Raw genomic sequence first — 14,103 nt, forward strand, 5'->3', positions numbered from 1 at the left:
TTCTTGAACTTGCCGAATTTTTCTTTGAAGGTTCAAAAGGGCCATTTATGGAGGGTTGGTGCCCGTTGAAGATATTGACAAGTGGGGGAGCCATGACTTGTGGCAGAAAGATGGATGACAGGTGCTAGAATAGACATGGGACTAACTCAGTGTTGGTCCAAGAGCACCAGCTGTCTGCTATTTGAAAAGGCTGAATTACAGTGTCAATTCTTGCCTCCTGATGCATTCCTCTAAGCCCATTCTCTCCCAAGGGTTTGTGGATGAAGATGCTGGCTGTGGGGTAGAAAAGTCATGGGATCCTCATTCTGCATGATTTCTGGGCTTCCTTCCAGCTCTATATCCAGTCTGTCCCTCGGAACAGGGAATATCTTATAATCATCAGACTTAGAACTAGAAGGCAGTTTAGAGACCATCTCTTCATTCTATAGATGGATAAACTGAGGACCAGAGGATAAGGACTTTGCCCTAAGCCCAGACTCCAAAGCTGATCATCTTTCCAATAGCTAATCAAAAAGAATTGAGGTATCTGACCATGGCTGGTGCACTTTTGGCTCCCAGACGGGACTGGCTACTTCAGTTAAATGTCTGTCTAGGTACTTACCTGTTCCATTCCATGAGGGAAAATGTCCAACTGTTTTCAATCTCTCCCTTTCTCTGCCAAATACAATCTTCCCAGCCATCAAGCTGACAAGGGAGCTCTGGCTCTTGGGAATGATTGGTTTTGAGTTTCTTAAATGAGAGGAGTGAGTTGACTCCTGCCAGCCTCAACCTCTCCATGGCATTTCCCCAAAACACACCAAAAATGCATTGATGAAGCAGCTGGGCAAGGTATCAAAAGAGCTAGGAAAGAGGGATCATCTTGCTATGGTAATGTGAATACCGAATGAGGCTATCAAACTTTCTGATTACAAACTGAAATAGTCTTAAACAATGAACAATCGTAACTTAGGCTTAATAGCTTTCCTAAGCATTTCCTCATCCTCACAACAACCCTGTGAGATAGGGAAAGTGGAAGCTGTGGATGTTTTTCTTCCTATATTACTGGTGGTAAGTTTGGAACCAATGGAGGTTAAGTAACTGATATGTCTGAAGTCACAAGGAAAGTCAATGGTTTATTAGAGCTCAACTGGTCCATACTCCCAATTCCATACTTTCTGATTCCTTCATCACCCATGGTATGTGGAACGCCTAGATCTCAGAAATGGCAAGGACCTTGGAACTCATCTAATCTTAGCCTCTCATTTTGCTGATGAGGCAAGTGGGTTTCCCAAAGTTGCATTAAACACCTACTATGTACTGTGATAAGTGATAGGGATATGCAGAGAAAAAAAAGAGTTCTTACCTTCAAAGAACTTACAATCTATTGAGGGAATTAACACGCAAACAAAAATATACAAACAAATGATCATATTCAGAATTAATAATAAATAACCAAAGGAAGGCACTGGAATTGAAAGGTGTTGAGGAAGGCTTCCTGTAGAAGGTGAAATTTTAATTGGGACTTAAAGGGAGCCAGAGAAGGCAGTAGGCAGGAAAGGGGGCATTTCAGATGTGAGGAACAGCTAGAGAAAAATGTCTGGAGCTGAAAAATGGAGTGTTTTGTTTGTGCAGGCTGGTTTCACTGGATCAAAGAGGATATCATGAGGAAAATGGAAGGAGACTGGAAAGGTAGGAGGGGGCTAGCTTCTGAAGGGCTCTGAATGCCAAATAGAGTGTTTCGTATTTGGTTCCAGAGGGGATAGGGAACTACTGGAATTTATTGAGTAGTAACATGATAGGACCTGTAGTTTAGGAATCACTATAGTAGCTGAATGGAAGATGGACTGGAGTGGAGAGAGACGAGACAAGCAGACCCACAAGTTATTGCAATTCAGGTGTGGAGTGATGAGAATCTATACCAGAGTGATGGCAGTGTCAGAGGAGAGAAGGGGGTATGTTCCAAAGGTGAGATGATGGGACTGAGGGTCTGATTGTGTCTTTGACAGTAATAGGAAAAGAAGACAGGGAAGAGTTTTGGGGAGGAGATCTACTATGTTCAGTTTTGTATGCGTTTAGTTAAAGATGTCTACTGGAATCCAATTCAAGATGTCTGAAAGGCAGTTGGAGATAAAAGATGGTCAGCAGAAAGTTTAGGGAAGATATATAGTTTGTGTGAATCATCATTAAGATGGTAATTAAAATATATTTGAGCTGATGAGGTCACCACATAAACATAGAGAAGAGACAGAATAGAATCCTGAGGGACACCTATGGTTCAAGGTGGTGATCTCGATTGAATTTTGTTTTTGGAGGCAATCAGGTTAAGTGACTTGTCCAGGATCACACAACTAGTCAAGTCTCTGCATTCACATTTGAACTCCAATCTTCCTGACCCCTGTACTGGGGCTCTTATCTACTGCACCATCTAAGTGGCCCCTGAGGTTGTGATCTGGATGAGCAAAGGAAATAGAGAAAGAGCTGTCAGAGAAGTAGGAAGAGAATCAGGAGAAAGGTTGTCCTGGAAAACCTAGAAAGAAGAAAAGATGGAGGAGAGAGTGATCCATAGAGCAGAGAGGTCACAAGGAATTAGGATTGAGAAAAGTCCATTGGATTCAGCAACTAAGAGATAATTGGTAACTGGAGACAGCAGTTTTAGTGGAATGACATGGTTGGAAGACAAGATTGTAAAGAGTTAAGAAGAGAATGGGAGGAGAGAAAGTGGAGGGAGTTGCTGGAGATGCTTTTAGATGAGGTTAGCTACATACAATGGGAGAAGAGGTGATGGTCATTGGGAATGGAAGGAGCAAGTGAGGGGGCTTCAAGAATTGACATATATTGTTTGTAGGTTATAGAGGGAGAGATTAAAAATCAAGACAGATGGGGCAATCTGGGAAGTCATGGGATAGAATGCCCAGAATGGAGGTGCAATTTGAACTTTGCCACCAAGTGTGTCAGGGCACCTAGTCGTACCGTCTATGTCACGTGCCACAAAACCCCAGGGGACTTTGGGAGAAGTAAGGAAAGGTGTTTTGAGGAGGGAGTGGTGAGGAATGACCATTGAGTGTCCTTTCCCTCTACTCCCTCACACGGTCTACAATTGCTGCCTAGAGTTGATATTTTATATTTGTAAGAAGGTAGCCAAGCCCTTTAAGACATAGAGTCTAATAAGGAAACCCTTTTGAGATGGTCAAGTTCTGAAGTTTTTCTTGTACTGAACCTAGGGGGTCCTGGGCAACCCCAAGGAATGCAGTCCCCAAGCAAGGTGCTGCCTTCACGACGATTTTCCCCGGGACCACCACCACCACCACCACACTCCTCCTCCTCCTCTTCCTCCTCCTCCTCCTCTTCCTCCTCCTCTTCCTCGGCTCCTCATCCCGGCGGCCCAGCCGCACAGGCCAGTCCGACTTCCAGCCCACTGACCGAACCCCAGCCGCCCCAGCCGGAGCCGCGGAAATCCCAGCCTCATCCACAGCTAAAGTAAGAGACCACTGAACTTTCCACTTTCCTACCCCAACCCTTCCCTTCCTTCCTCATCCCCTCCTCCCACCTTTCCTTTATTTATCCTGCCTGAGTTCTGGGGGCTGCTAGAGCAACATCTTCTTTAAGGCTTCCTTCTACTGAATGATGGGCAAAAAGGGACAGCTAGGATAGGAAAAGGGCTTGGAGAGGTTGGGGAAAAGATAAGCTTGGCTCTGAACTCCTCGTCTTCTCCTTCCCCTGATGCCGTTCTGTCTCCAGAATCAGAATCTTGGGTCTGGGAAACAGTCTGCTCAGTCTGGGGACAGACCCCCACTCCCACCCCACTAAAAGCACAGTGAGAGCTGGAAAGGACTTTGGAGATCACCTTGCCTAAACCCTTCATTTTACAAAAGAAGATAATTATTCCAGGAAAGGGAAGATATCTCCCCAAAGTCACAAAGTTATCATACCCCAGAGCTGAAACTGGAGCCCAGACTTCTTGAACAGCAGTTTGATAGCCCTTCCAGAATCTTTAGCTATCCAGTTTTCAGATTGTTTTGATGTATGAGTGTGTGTGAACATTTTCCTGCCTCATTTATTTTCTTTCTCTTTAAGTCTGACTAATAATCTTGGGCATATGTAGTTATTCAGAAGGAAAAGGGGGAAGTGGGATGGTTTTCAGCCTTTTTATGGAAAGACTGGACCAAAAGAATCTGGATTTAAATCCCACTTTGGATACTCCCTGTGTGACTTTGGGCAAGTCACTTAGTTTTTTCAAATGTAAAATGCATGAAAGATAAGATTTAAATGCCTATACAAACTCTTTCTCCTCCAGATCTATGATTCAAGGAACCTCACAACCTGCTAATCTCTGGGTGGAAGTGTGAAGGACAGTCCATTTGGACACTCCTCCCCCTGCCTTCTGTTCTTCCCTATCCTCAGAGCTTTTCTTACCCAGCAGTCTCTGATCCCCAGAATTCTCCATCTCACACTCTGATCCAGAAAAAAACCCAAGCAAAAATGAAGGTAATGAGGTGAAGGCCATGTACTTGGGATAGGAGAAAGGGGGCGTAAGGAGAGACAGTCTTCATAAGATCTTTGATATAGTGTTAGAAGGAACCCAGTGCTCTGGCTCCTGTATTTTGTAGATGAGGAAACTGAGACTCAGAGAGGTAATTTGTCTAAGGTCACACATGAATCTGAAAACTCAATCTTCCTGACTCCAAATCCAGTGTCCTTTCGACCATCCCATCTTCCCTTTCTGCTGTACAAGTCGATACGAAGCTAATGAGCACTGTATCTTTCTACTTCTTCCATCACCATTAAATCTCAAGCTCTGATTTCAGCCAATGAAATCTATAAGGATTCATGGCAGACCAATCGCAGCCTTGGGAAGGAGAGACGGGAAAATGACTCATGATTTAGTTATCACAACTTCATGAGATAGAATGGGCTAATATGATTGTGCCATAAAGCTGAGGTCATGAGATCTCTAAGAAATCTCAGAATCTAACTCCCTCATTTTATACACTAGGGAAATGGGGTGCAGTGAGGATCAATTATTTGCCTATGATCCACACAGCAATTACTAGAATCTATCTAGATTTTGACTCTTGATTCTCAAGTCTAATGCTCTTGCTATCATATTGCTCTTAGCTATACTGTTTTGTTCTCTACATGGTAGGTAGCTGGAAGGTAAATAGAAAGTAATCTATTTCTGGAGATATCCAACATGTTTGATGGAGTTTGGGTTCTCTATGTGGTGGATAAATAAAGAGCAATCTATTTCTGGAAATATCCAACATGTTTGATGGAGTTTTGGTTCTCTACATGATGGATAGATAAAGGGTAATCTATTTCTGACATGTTTAGTTTTGTTTAATGGAGTTTTGGAGAACAGTAAAGATGATGAGACATGGAGTCATGGGATTTTATAACTTAAAAGAACCCTGCGGACCATCTCATCAAATTTCTTCAATTTACCAATGAGAAAATCGAGGCCCAGAAAATGACATTATTTGTTCAATGTGAAAGGCTCATAGAGGTTGGAAAAGGTGTTCTAGTTTGATCAACTTATTTTTACAGATAGAAAAATTGAGACCTAGACAAACTGATTCCTTACTTGCGTGGTGTCACACAAGTAACAATTTAAACTGTTGAACCCACTCTCAGGCAGTAGCATGACTAAGAACAGAGCCCAGATTTCAGTACTAGGCCACTGTGTTTTTAGGAACAGCCCTGCTTCTAATGGTAAGTTTGATTTCTGAATGACTCAAGGCTACTTTTTCCCAGGCTCCCCTCCCACATGACAAGAGATAAGTCTCCAATCTGAGCTCCTAAATGCACATTTCCAACACTTTTTAGACTGACTAGTAACCAAGTAGTTCATTTTGACTTCATTGAAATTTCTCTCTTCTCATCCCCCTTTCCGGGTTCTTTCTCTCCTACCAAGCTTTTGAATTACTCTCTTGCCATCATCCCTGGCTGAGGCCCTGGCATGAGCTTTATTGTCTCTGGGTTGAAACCTTCCAGATCAGCCATTGACAGGTGGGGAGGAGTTACCATTCCTAGTCCTCCACCCCCTGGAGGCTAGCATGTGGAGACAAATCCCCAGCCCTAAATGGTAGGCAGGGCACTTTGCTCACCTGTATTCAAAAGGACAGAAACTTTAAGGATCCCGGAGACAGGGAGTTTCCCAGATTTCAGGCCTGGCAAGCAGATATTTAAGGAGTGTCAACAGGACTTGGAGAAAGGATATTGGGCAGAAAGCTGCAAGGAAGGAAAGATGGATGAGGTAACTCCCATGGGCAGCTAGTAGCCAGCCTCTCTTATCAGAAACTGATCTAAACTTCATCCCAGTCCTTCCAGACTGAATCTTCCAGCCCTCAGGCTCTCCTCAGCCCAAATCAGAAAGACTCAGGAGATGAATATTATCCTGAAATATGTGTGTTTAAGAAAGAAAATAAAGGAACTGGTGGCACATATGAGCCTCTAGCACATTGTAGATGTTATCTTGCTATGCTTGGAAGGAGAGGCCCAGAGATCCACTTTACAGATGGGAAAGCTGAGGCATGAGAAACTGTCCTAGGTTTTCAGGTTCTTATCTATGGAATCCATGGTCTATACTAGGGAGAAGCTATAGACCTGTGATTTCCAAAGGACAGAGAGTGGATGGACTTTTTGATGCATGATAAGTGACATTTCCTTCCAGTGGGCTGTCAGTCTAGTTTTCCTGTCCAGCTGTCTTAGGCCAATAGGACAAGTTCTCTTCTCTTCCTTTCTTCTTTTGTTTTATCCTAGCCTTTCTTATCCCAAGTCCATTCCCAGGCTTCCTCAGTCCTGGAATAGAGAGAATAATCCAGGGGTGTTCCAGCCATTCTTCAAGGGTACGGAGGGTCAGTCAGTTGCCAGCAGCTAAGGCAGCAAACTTTGGGAGGCTGATTTGAGCCTGACCTGATGGGGCCAAGTTGGAAAGAGTCACACGGCTACAGAATTAATGAAAGGGGAGGAAAGAGCTACCCACTGAAAACCCCTCAGTTGCTTCAGGCTAAGGGACCCTCCTGCCCCAGCACTTCCCCCCCATCCCCACAGGCCTGAGTGGGTGTCTACAGTTGAATTGCTCCATCCCCACACTCCTTTGAGTTGGGACCGAGTTGCTACGTGTCATTACAGCATCTCCCATGGTCTGCCTCCCCCCCTTCCTCCTTCCATCCCCTCATCCCTGACCCTGGAGCCTCTCCTCTCACCCTCACCCCTCTGTTCCTGCCCACAAGGGACTGCTGGGCATCCTCATGGGGCTAAGCATGTCTCCTTGCTCTCCATCTCCCCTCGGAGCAGCCCCTCTCTCACGTTCTCTCTGTTTTTTATCTTCAAGCAAGTCCCAGTCCTTGACAAATGCCTTCAGCTTCACTGAGTCCTCCTTCTTCCGGTCATCAACGAATGAGGACGAAGCCAAAGCCGAGACCATCCGCAACTTGAGGAAATCCTTTGCCAGCCTCTTTTCAGATTAAGCCCTTGGAGTCCCAGATCCCTCCCAACCAGTGTGTCTAGCACCTCTGACAGCTCCCAGCCCCGCCTAGTGATACTACCCCGCCACCATCATTCTGTGCCCTCCCCCCTTCTCCGCTCCATCCCCCGTATCAAGCAATCCATGTAGCTTCTGAAGGACCCCGAGGAGGCAGGCGCAGGTCAGCAGGGAGGAGAGCACAGACTTCCCCGTTACCCTAAAACCTCTGTCTCGAGGTCCCGGTTAGCTGTGATCTGGGTGGCCTTACTGTGATGCTCACTCGTCGTCTGATCCTGTCCCCTGCGACACCAGGAGAGCTTTCCTGGAGGACTCTGGGAGGCTGTAGCTAGTTCAGATGCAGTATAGTTGCATGCTTCTATTAAAGTGTTTATTTTCATTTTGTTTTCTTTATATTTGATTTTAGTCAGTGCTTTCTATGTGGAGAATAAACAGAAATCCTCTACCCTCAGATTCTTAGGAACCCATTTAGGCGATTTTCTTGTCCGCTTCATTGTGAAAAACAAAAGAAACCGGTTTCCTTGTGCCCCCTCCCCCCTCCCCCAGTGTCTATCACCAGCTACAGTGTCCTGCTGCGTTTCTGAAGCCTTGTCGCTCCTCCTGACACGAGAACCCATGGCTCTTGTTTTTGCCGTCCCGGCCCATGGGCTGGGAGGACCGAGCTTTGAAGCTACACTGTGAAGAAAAGTGCATGGCAGTGTGATAGCACCAAGGCTAGTTCTGTGTTCACCTCCAAAATAAATGCTGAGCCATGTGGTTAACTACCGAAAAAGCGAGCGGCAGTCGGCAGTGTTTGTGTCAGCAGGGAGGGGTGCCCCAGGTTTGGGCTTGTGTGGGTCACGGCCAGGATGCCTGTTGGGTGTGTGCGTGCATGTGAGCGTTTGTGTGCGTGCATGTGTGAGAGACACAGGAAGAGGAAGAGAGGGAGGGAGGAAGGAAGGAAAGGGAAGGAAGAAAGGAAGGAAGGAAGGAAGGAGGGAGGGAGAGAGGGAAGGAGAGAGAAAGGAAGGGAAAGAAGGAAGAGGGAGGGAGGAAAGAAAAGGAAGGGGAGGGAGGGAGAGGGAAAAAGAAAGGAAAGAAAAGGGAGGAAAGGAAAGAGGGAGGGAGGAAAGGAGGAAAAGAATGGAAAGGGAGGGAGGGAGGAAAAAAGGAAAGGGAGGGCGGGAGGGAGGAAGGAAGGAGGGAGGAAGGAAGAAAAGGAAGAGAGGAAAGGGAGGGAAGGAGGGAGGGGGGAGAGAGGAAGGAAGGGGAAGGAAGGAAGAGGGAGGGAAGAAAGGAAAGGAAGGAGGGAGAGAGGAAAGGAAAGGAAAGGAAGGAAGGGGAGGAGGAAAACAAGGAAGGAAAGGGAGAGAGGGAGGAAAGAAGGAAAGGAAGGAAGAAAGGGAAGGAGGGAGGAAGAAAAAAGGGAGGAAAGGGAGGGAAGGAGAGAGGGGGGAGAGGGAGGAAGGGAAAGGAAGGAAGGAAGGAAAGGAAGGAGGGAATGAAGGGAGGGAGGAAAGAAAAGGAGGGAGGAAAGAAGGAAGGAGTGAAGGGAGGAAGGAAGGAAAAAGGGAAGGAGGGAGGGAAGGAAAAAAGGGAGGAAAAAAGGAGAGAGGAAAGGAGGGAGGGAAGGATGGAAAGGAGGAAAGAAGAAAGAGGAAGAAAGAAGGAATGAAGGAAAAAGCAAAAAGGGAATGAAGAAAAAAAAGGTAGAGAGGAGAGATTTGTCTGTTTGTACCCATAAAGACACATGCATGAGTCTTTGAGTGAAAGGCAGTATATAGATATATAAGTATATGTATATAGTTACTCATAAAAATATAGCTATGGAATCATACTTTAATTTAGGGCATGTGATTTTATTAAGGAACATATGAATGAAGAGATATACATGAATATGTGTGAGTATATATGTGTGGGCATGTGAGTATAAGGAACTATGTTCATAGGTGACTAGAGATGAGGAAAGGAATACATATATGTTAATAAAAATTTCTAGCACTTTACAAATATCTCATTTAATCCTCATAACAAGCCTAAGAGATAGATGTTACTAACCCCATTATACAGATGGTTAAACCGAGGCTGGGTTGCATGTCATATAGTTAAGGTTCACACAACTAGTAGATGAAGGAGTATTTGAACTCATGTTTTCCTAACTCCAGGCCCCACGCTCAATCACTTAGTTGCTTCTAATGTAAAGAGGTACATGTGTCCTGAATGTACAAATACTTGTAGATGTGTGTTTGTGAACGTGATTTTACTGAGTACTTCCTAAATGAAGAATCATGAAATTTCAGAGTAAGAAGAGATTTCAGGTTTTGTCTAGCCCATCTTGAACTCGAACAAGACTCTCATCTCTCCAACACACCTAATAAGCAGTCATCCCAAGCCTACATGAAGTATTCTGGTGAGAGGGATTACCCATGACTACCAGAGGCAGCTCATTCCAAATGTGAAATAAATAACCAAGATGGTCTCTTCTGAAATGTATGTGTGTGAAAGAGAGAGACAGAAAAGCAGAGAGACAATGTGTATGTGTATTAGTCCTTGGGCTCAAGGTATCATGAAGCCATATTCTATCAGTTTCTGGGGACACTTACCTGGTGTAGGACCAGCCTTGCACACTGAAGAAAAAAAGACATAGGAATATCTGACCTTGGACAAGTCTATTAACACCTCAACCCAGACTTCAGTTCCTTCAACTGTAACATGAATTTGGGCTGGATGGCCTCTAGTTCTAAGTTGGTGATCCTAAGGGGTCTAGTGCTTTCTAACCCACTCTAACTGGGAAAGAAACAAGAATGGCCCCATCAAACTCAAGAAGGAAGAAACTGTGAGAACATGGGAGCAGGGAGAGAGCAGATCTCATTATTTATGGACCACAATGGAGATTCAGACCCAAGAAAAGTCATGAACCCAGTTCTCTGCTTAGCCCCAGGATAATCAATAATGATCCACTGAGCTAGGTGATGGAGGTGCTCGATCTGGAGATAATATCTAAAAGGGGGGAGTGATTCCCAGAGAACCTAATTAGGCAATTGTGACATTCTCTTCCCAGGATCCGACTTCTTAAAAGAGACAAAATAGGAAAACATGTAGAAGTGACAGAAAAGTTGACAAACTTTTGCTCACCTATGATTTATAATGTGTATTGGATTCATGAAAAGCAGCTATGGTTCTGGGCATATAATTGAATAGAGCAAGCCCTGGATTGGGAGACCGAGACCAGCATTCTCGTCCTTACTCCCCAGTACTTACCTGGAAAGACAGCCTGACACATCCACTATGCACTTGGAAAACTCATCTGGGGTTCTTTTTTTCTAAACCATAGAATAAAGACATCAGATTAAGTGACTTCCAAGATCCCTCCCACCTATGGTTGTCAGATTTCCTGGTCTGTTTCTTCATCTGTAAATGAGAGGGTTAGACTTGATAATAAGGTCTTTGAACAAGTGTATCTAGAACCCCTATAAGCAAGCACCTTTCTCAAGCGAGGTATTGTGAAGACTGTAAAGAAATACTAATGTCAGGGTCCCTTATCTCAAGAGGTTTCTGGGCTAGTTATCAGAGGAGAGGAGATTTATACATGTAAAAATAGTCACATGGAAATCAACCAACCTACAATTCATGACTTCATTTATTCAATAAACAAACAAACCTACAAACATTTATTAAAGAATTACTATGTCAGACAGTGTGAGAAGCCGGGAGCACCTCATAGAGTCACAAGGGAAGAAGAAACCAGGAGAATATGGGAGCAAGGAGGGGGCAGTTCTCATAACTGCAAGTAAAAAAAGTGAAAATAGTCCCTTTGTTCAAAGAGTTTACATCCTCTAGGATTGTATAAGACCATGGGAGAGGTCTCCCCAGGACATCTCCCAAAGATCAACCTCCAAGGTAAAAGGATGGAAAAGGAAACCTTATCCTCAGCTTTGACCCCATGTCCCCAGCCATGAGTAACAGACTTCATGCATCTTATTCCAGTCAAACCCAACTGGTTCTTAGAGAATTACTCATCCTGCCACATGTGATGTCAGACCAGAAAACCATGATCATTTATTTGAAAAATGAGTCAGGCTTAAACTGTTAGCTAGGATGACAGAAAGGAGAGAAGGCAGGGAGGAACAACCCCATGGGGAATATTCTGCTCCCTACTAGAGGTTAATTTGGTTCCAACCAGCAGCTAAGAGGGGAACTGGGCATTCAGTCCAGAGAAGTTCTTAGAGAAAAGAAACCTCTTCTTTCCAGGTGAAGACTATACAAGGCTCCAAATGGGACCGTTTCAGACTGGAGATGGTTGTAGGGGCTAGATAATCAACAATCAATTGATTAAGGTGCATTTTTTTTTTCACCACCTACCATAGGCAAAGAGTTGTGCTGATAAGAGTGAAAATAGGACTCCATCCCAGGTCAGTGATAAGACATCAGTCAGTTTTAAGCCCTGCCCAATTGATCTCCAAGTGAGATGTCTTAATATTATCCCATCAGTCTACCTTACTGGGATTCCCTGTCTTCCCTGTCTTATCACCACCACCAAGCTCTGTCTTTACAATCTAAAATTCTCCTTCCCTACCCTGGCTATCTGTTTTTAACCCTTATCCCAAGACTAAATAAAAACAACTCATCTTGTGATAAGGCACTCTTGTGCAAGAAACTATATTAGAAAACAAAAAGGATAGCCAAAAGCCTAGCTAATAAACATAAGGGGAGTAATTCCAGCAATAAATGAAGATGGCAGCAGGAAAAGGGAAAAGGATCCCCTCTACCTCTTCTGGTGTTTTCAGTGTAGTTGTACCATACTGGGTATTCAACAATCAATGGATTAACATGCATTTTTCAAATATTTACTACAGTCTAGGGCCTGTGCTAACATGAATGAACCAGGTTAATAACACCACTAACTAAAAGGAGCCCCAAGGATTTTCTTTCTTATTATGACAGAAGGGAAAGGCTGGGAATCAAAAAATGTTCCTGGTATTATCATTTGATCTTTTTGGACCTCAGTTTCTCCATTTGTAAAATGAAGGAAATGGACTAGATAATTTGTAGTCTCCCTTCTTTTACCAATATCCTATGATTCAATCAATAGACCAGAATTTTTTTTAAGCACTTATTACGTACCAGGCAATGTGCTAAGAGTTGGGGATTCTATGATTCTGTGACCTCATTCACATTTTAAAAAAAAAAAAAGGGTGGATGAATGGATAGATAAATGAATAAAAAGGACAGATGATGATGGTGATGGCAGCACTTGGATGAAGAAAAGTGGTGAATTAAAGAAAGTGAAAGTGGAATAATTCTAGACCTTGAAGGCATTGACTCTGGAAACAAACAAACAAAAAACAAAAACAGATATTCTGGCAAAAATCAGGTAGATACACATATGCATAAAGGAACCATTTATACATAAATTCATTGCCAATATACCAGAAAGGTATAGTAATGATATCAGTCAAATTCCACTTATTCAAGGAAAATCCAGTCTGTCAACAAACATTTATCAAGTGTCTATTGTGATCAAAGTACTATAGAGGAAGCAAATAATAATAATAATAATAAGTTAAGCAAATCATTTATTCTCTTTGGACCTCAGTTTCTTCATTTCTAAAAGGAGTTAAATATTAATTCCTTTCTAGATCCCAATCTATCATCCCATTATTCTTGGCATGAATTCAAGATGCTACATGCTGAATGCCAAATGAAAAGCACCATATACTTTTCTTGAATTTAACAGCAGAAGAAATGTTCACTTCTGACTGGGTTGACAAGAATTGATATCCCCAAGAAGATGAGATGCAAAATAGCTCTTGATCATTTGATAAGATCATTTAATAAATGCCTACTATATTCAAGAAAAGTCATTTCCCTTATTATAGGTTAGGATTATTCAAAGGGGGAAAAAAAGAAGAAGAAGAAGAAATAGTCTCTTCCCAGAAGCAGCATTTCCTATTTCCTCAATAGGTAGAAAGGATAAGTAAGAAGGTTCTTGACTGGAAGCATGGTATAAACAAAAAATTCACAGGCTCAAGGAATATTTGAGCTAGATAAGGTCACTTATAGATAAGGTCACTAGAGCAACCATTTCATTTCCCAGTTGGAGATGCGGGCCTCTAAAAGGTAAAATAATTTATTCACTAGTGCATAGCCCTTTGGTAACAAAATCTCTTCTAGAACCGATTTCCCATACCCATTCACCACTTTCCGGTGCCCTTTCCATGACACATAACATACATACATACATGTATATGTACACACACATATACATGTTCCTTGCTTCCGTAAAAGGAAAGAAATGAGAATTTGATGGAGGAGGCAGAGAAGTGGAGAGAGGAAGAGCAGGATGAAGGAAATATGCCAGTGATACAAGGGAAATTGAGCTGAATTAGAATCTAGTTCTTAAAGAAAACAATGATTTCATATCCAAAGTCCCATCCCACATTAAAGAATACTTCCTTACTGCTAGATTTCCCTTAGAGCTCGTCTTTCTCTGTTTCCTATGTCCAGGTCTACTGGGAGAGTTTTCAAACTACTTAGCACCTTTTCCTGAGGCCATGGTTCTTAATTTTTAGTTTTTCAACTGTGAAAAGAGCTTTCTATAAAGAAATAGTTTTATAAAAAACTATATGGTTTCTCAAATTAAGTAAGTTAGTCCCCCAAGA

The 14,103-nt window shown here is 43.1% G+C and overlaps 1 protein-coding gene across 1 annotated transcript in view; it reads left to right on the plus strand.

Moving 5' to 3' along the window:
- The window catches only part of SYN2 (synapsin II), a 262,810-nt gene extending 254,576 nt beyond the window's left edge, over nucleotides 1-8,234 (plus strand). The window contains exons 12-13 of the mRNA XM_051982468.1: nucleotides 3,201-3,456; nucleotides 7,313-8,234. Coding sequence (XP_051838428.1) covers nucleotides 3,201-3,456; nucleotides 7,313-7,448 — 392 coding nt within the window. The 3' untranslated portion in view covers nucleotides 7,449-8,234. The remainder of the gene's footprint in view (nucleotides 1-3,200; nucleotides 3,457-7,312) is intronic.
- The last annotated feature ends 5,869 nt before the right edge of the window (nucleotides 8,235-14,103 follow it).

The sequence above is a fragment of the Antechinus flavipes genome, chromosome 1, assembly GCF_016432865.1.
Source record: "Antechinus flavipes isolate AdamAnt ecotype Samford, QLD, Australia chromosome 1, AdamAnt_v2, whole genome shotgun sequence".
In the NCBI taxonomy this organism is placed as follows: Eukaryota; Metazoa; Chordata; class Mammalia; order Dasyuromorphia; family Dasyuridae; genus Antechinus; species Antechinus flavipes.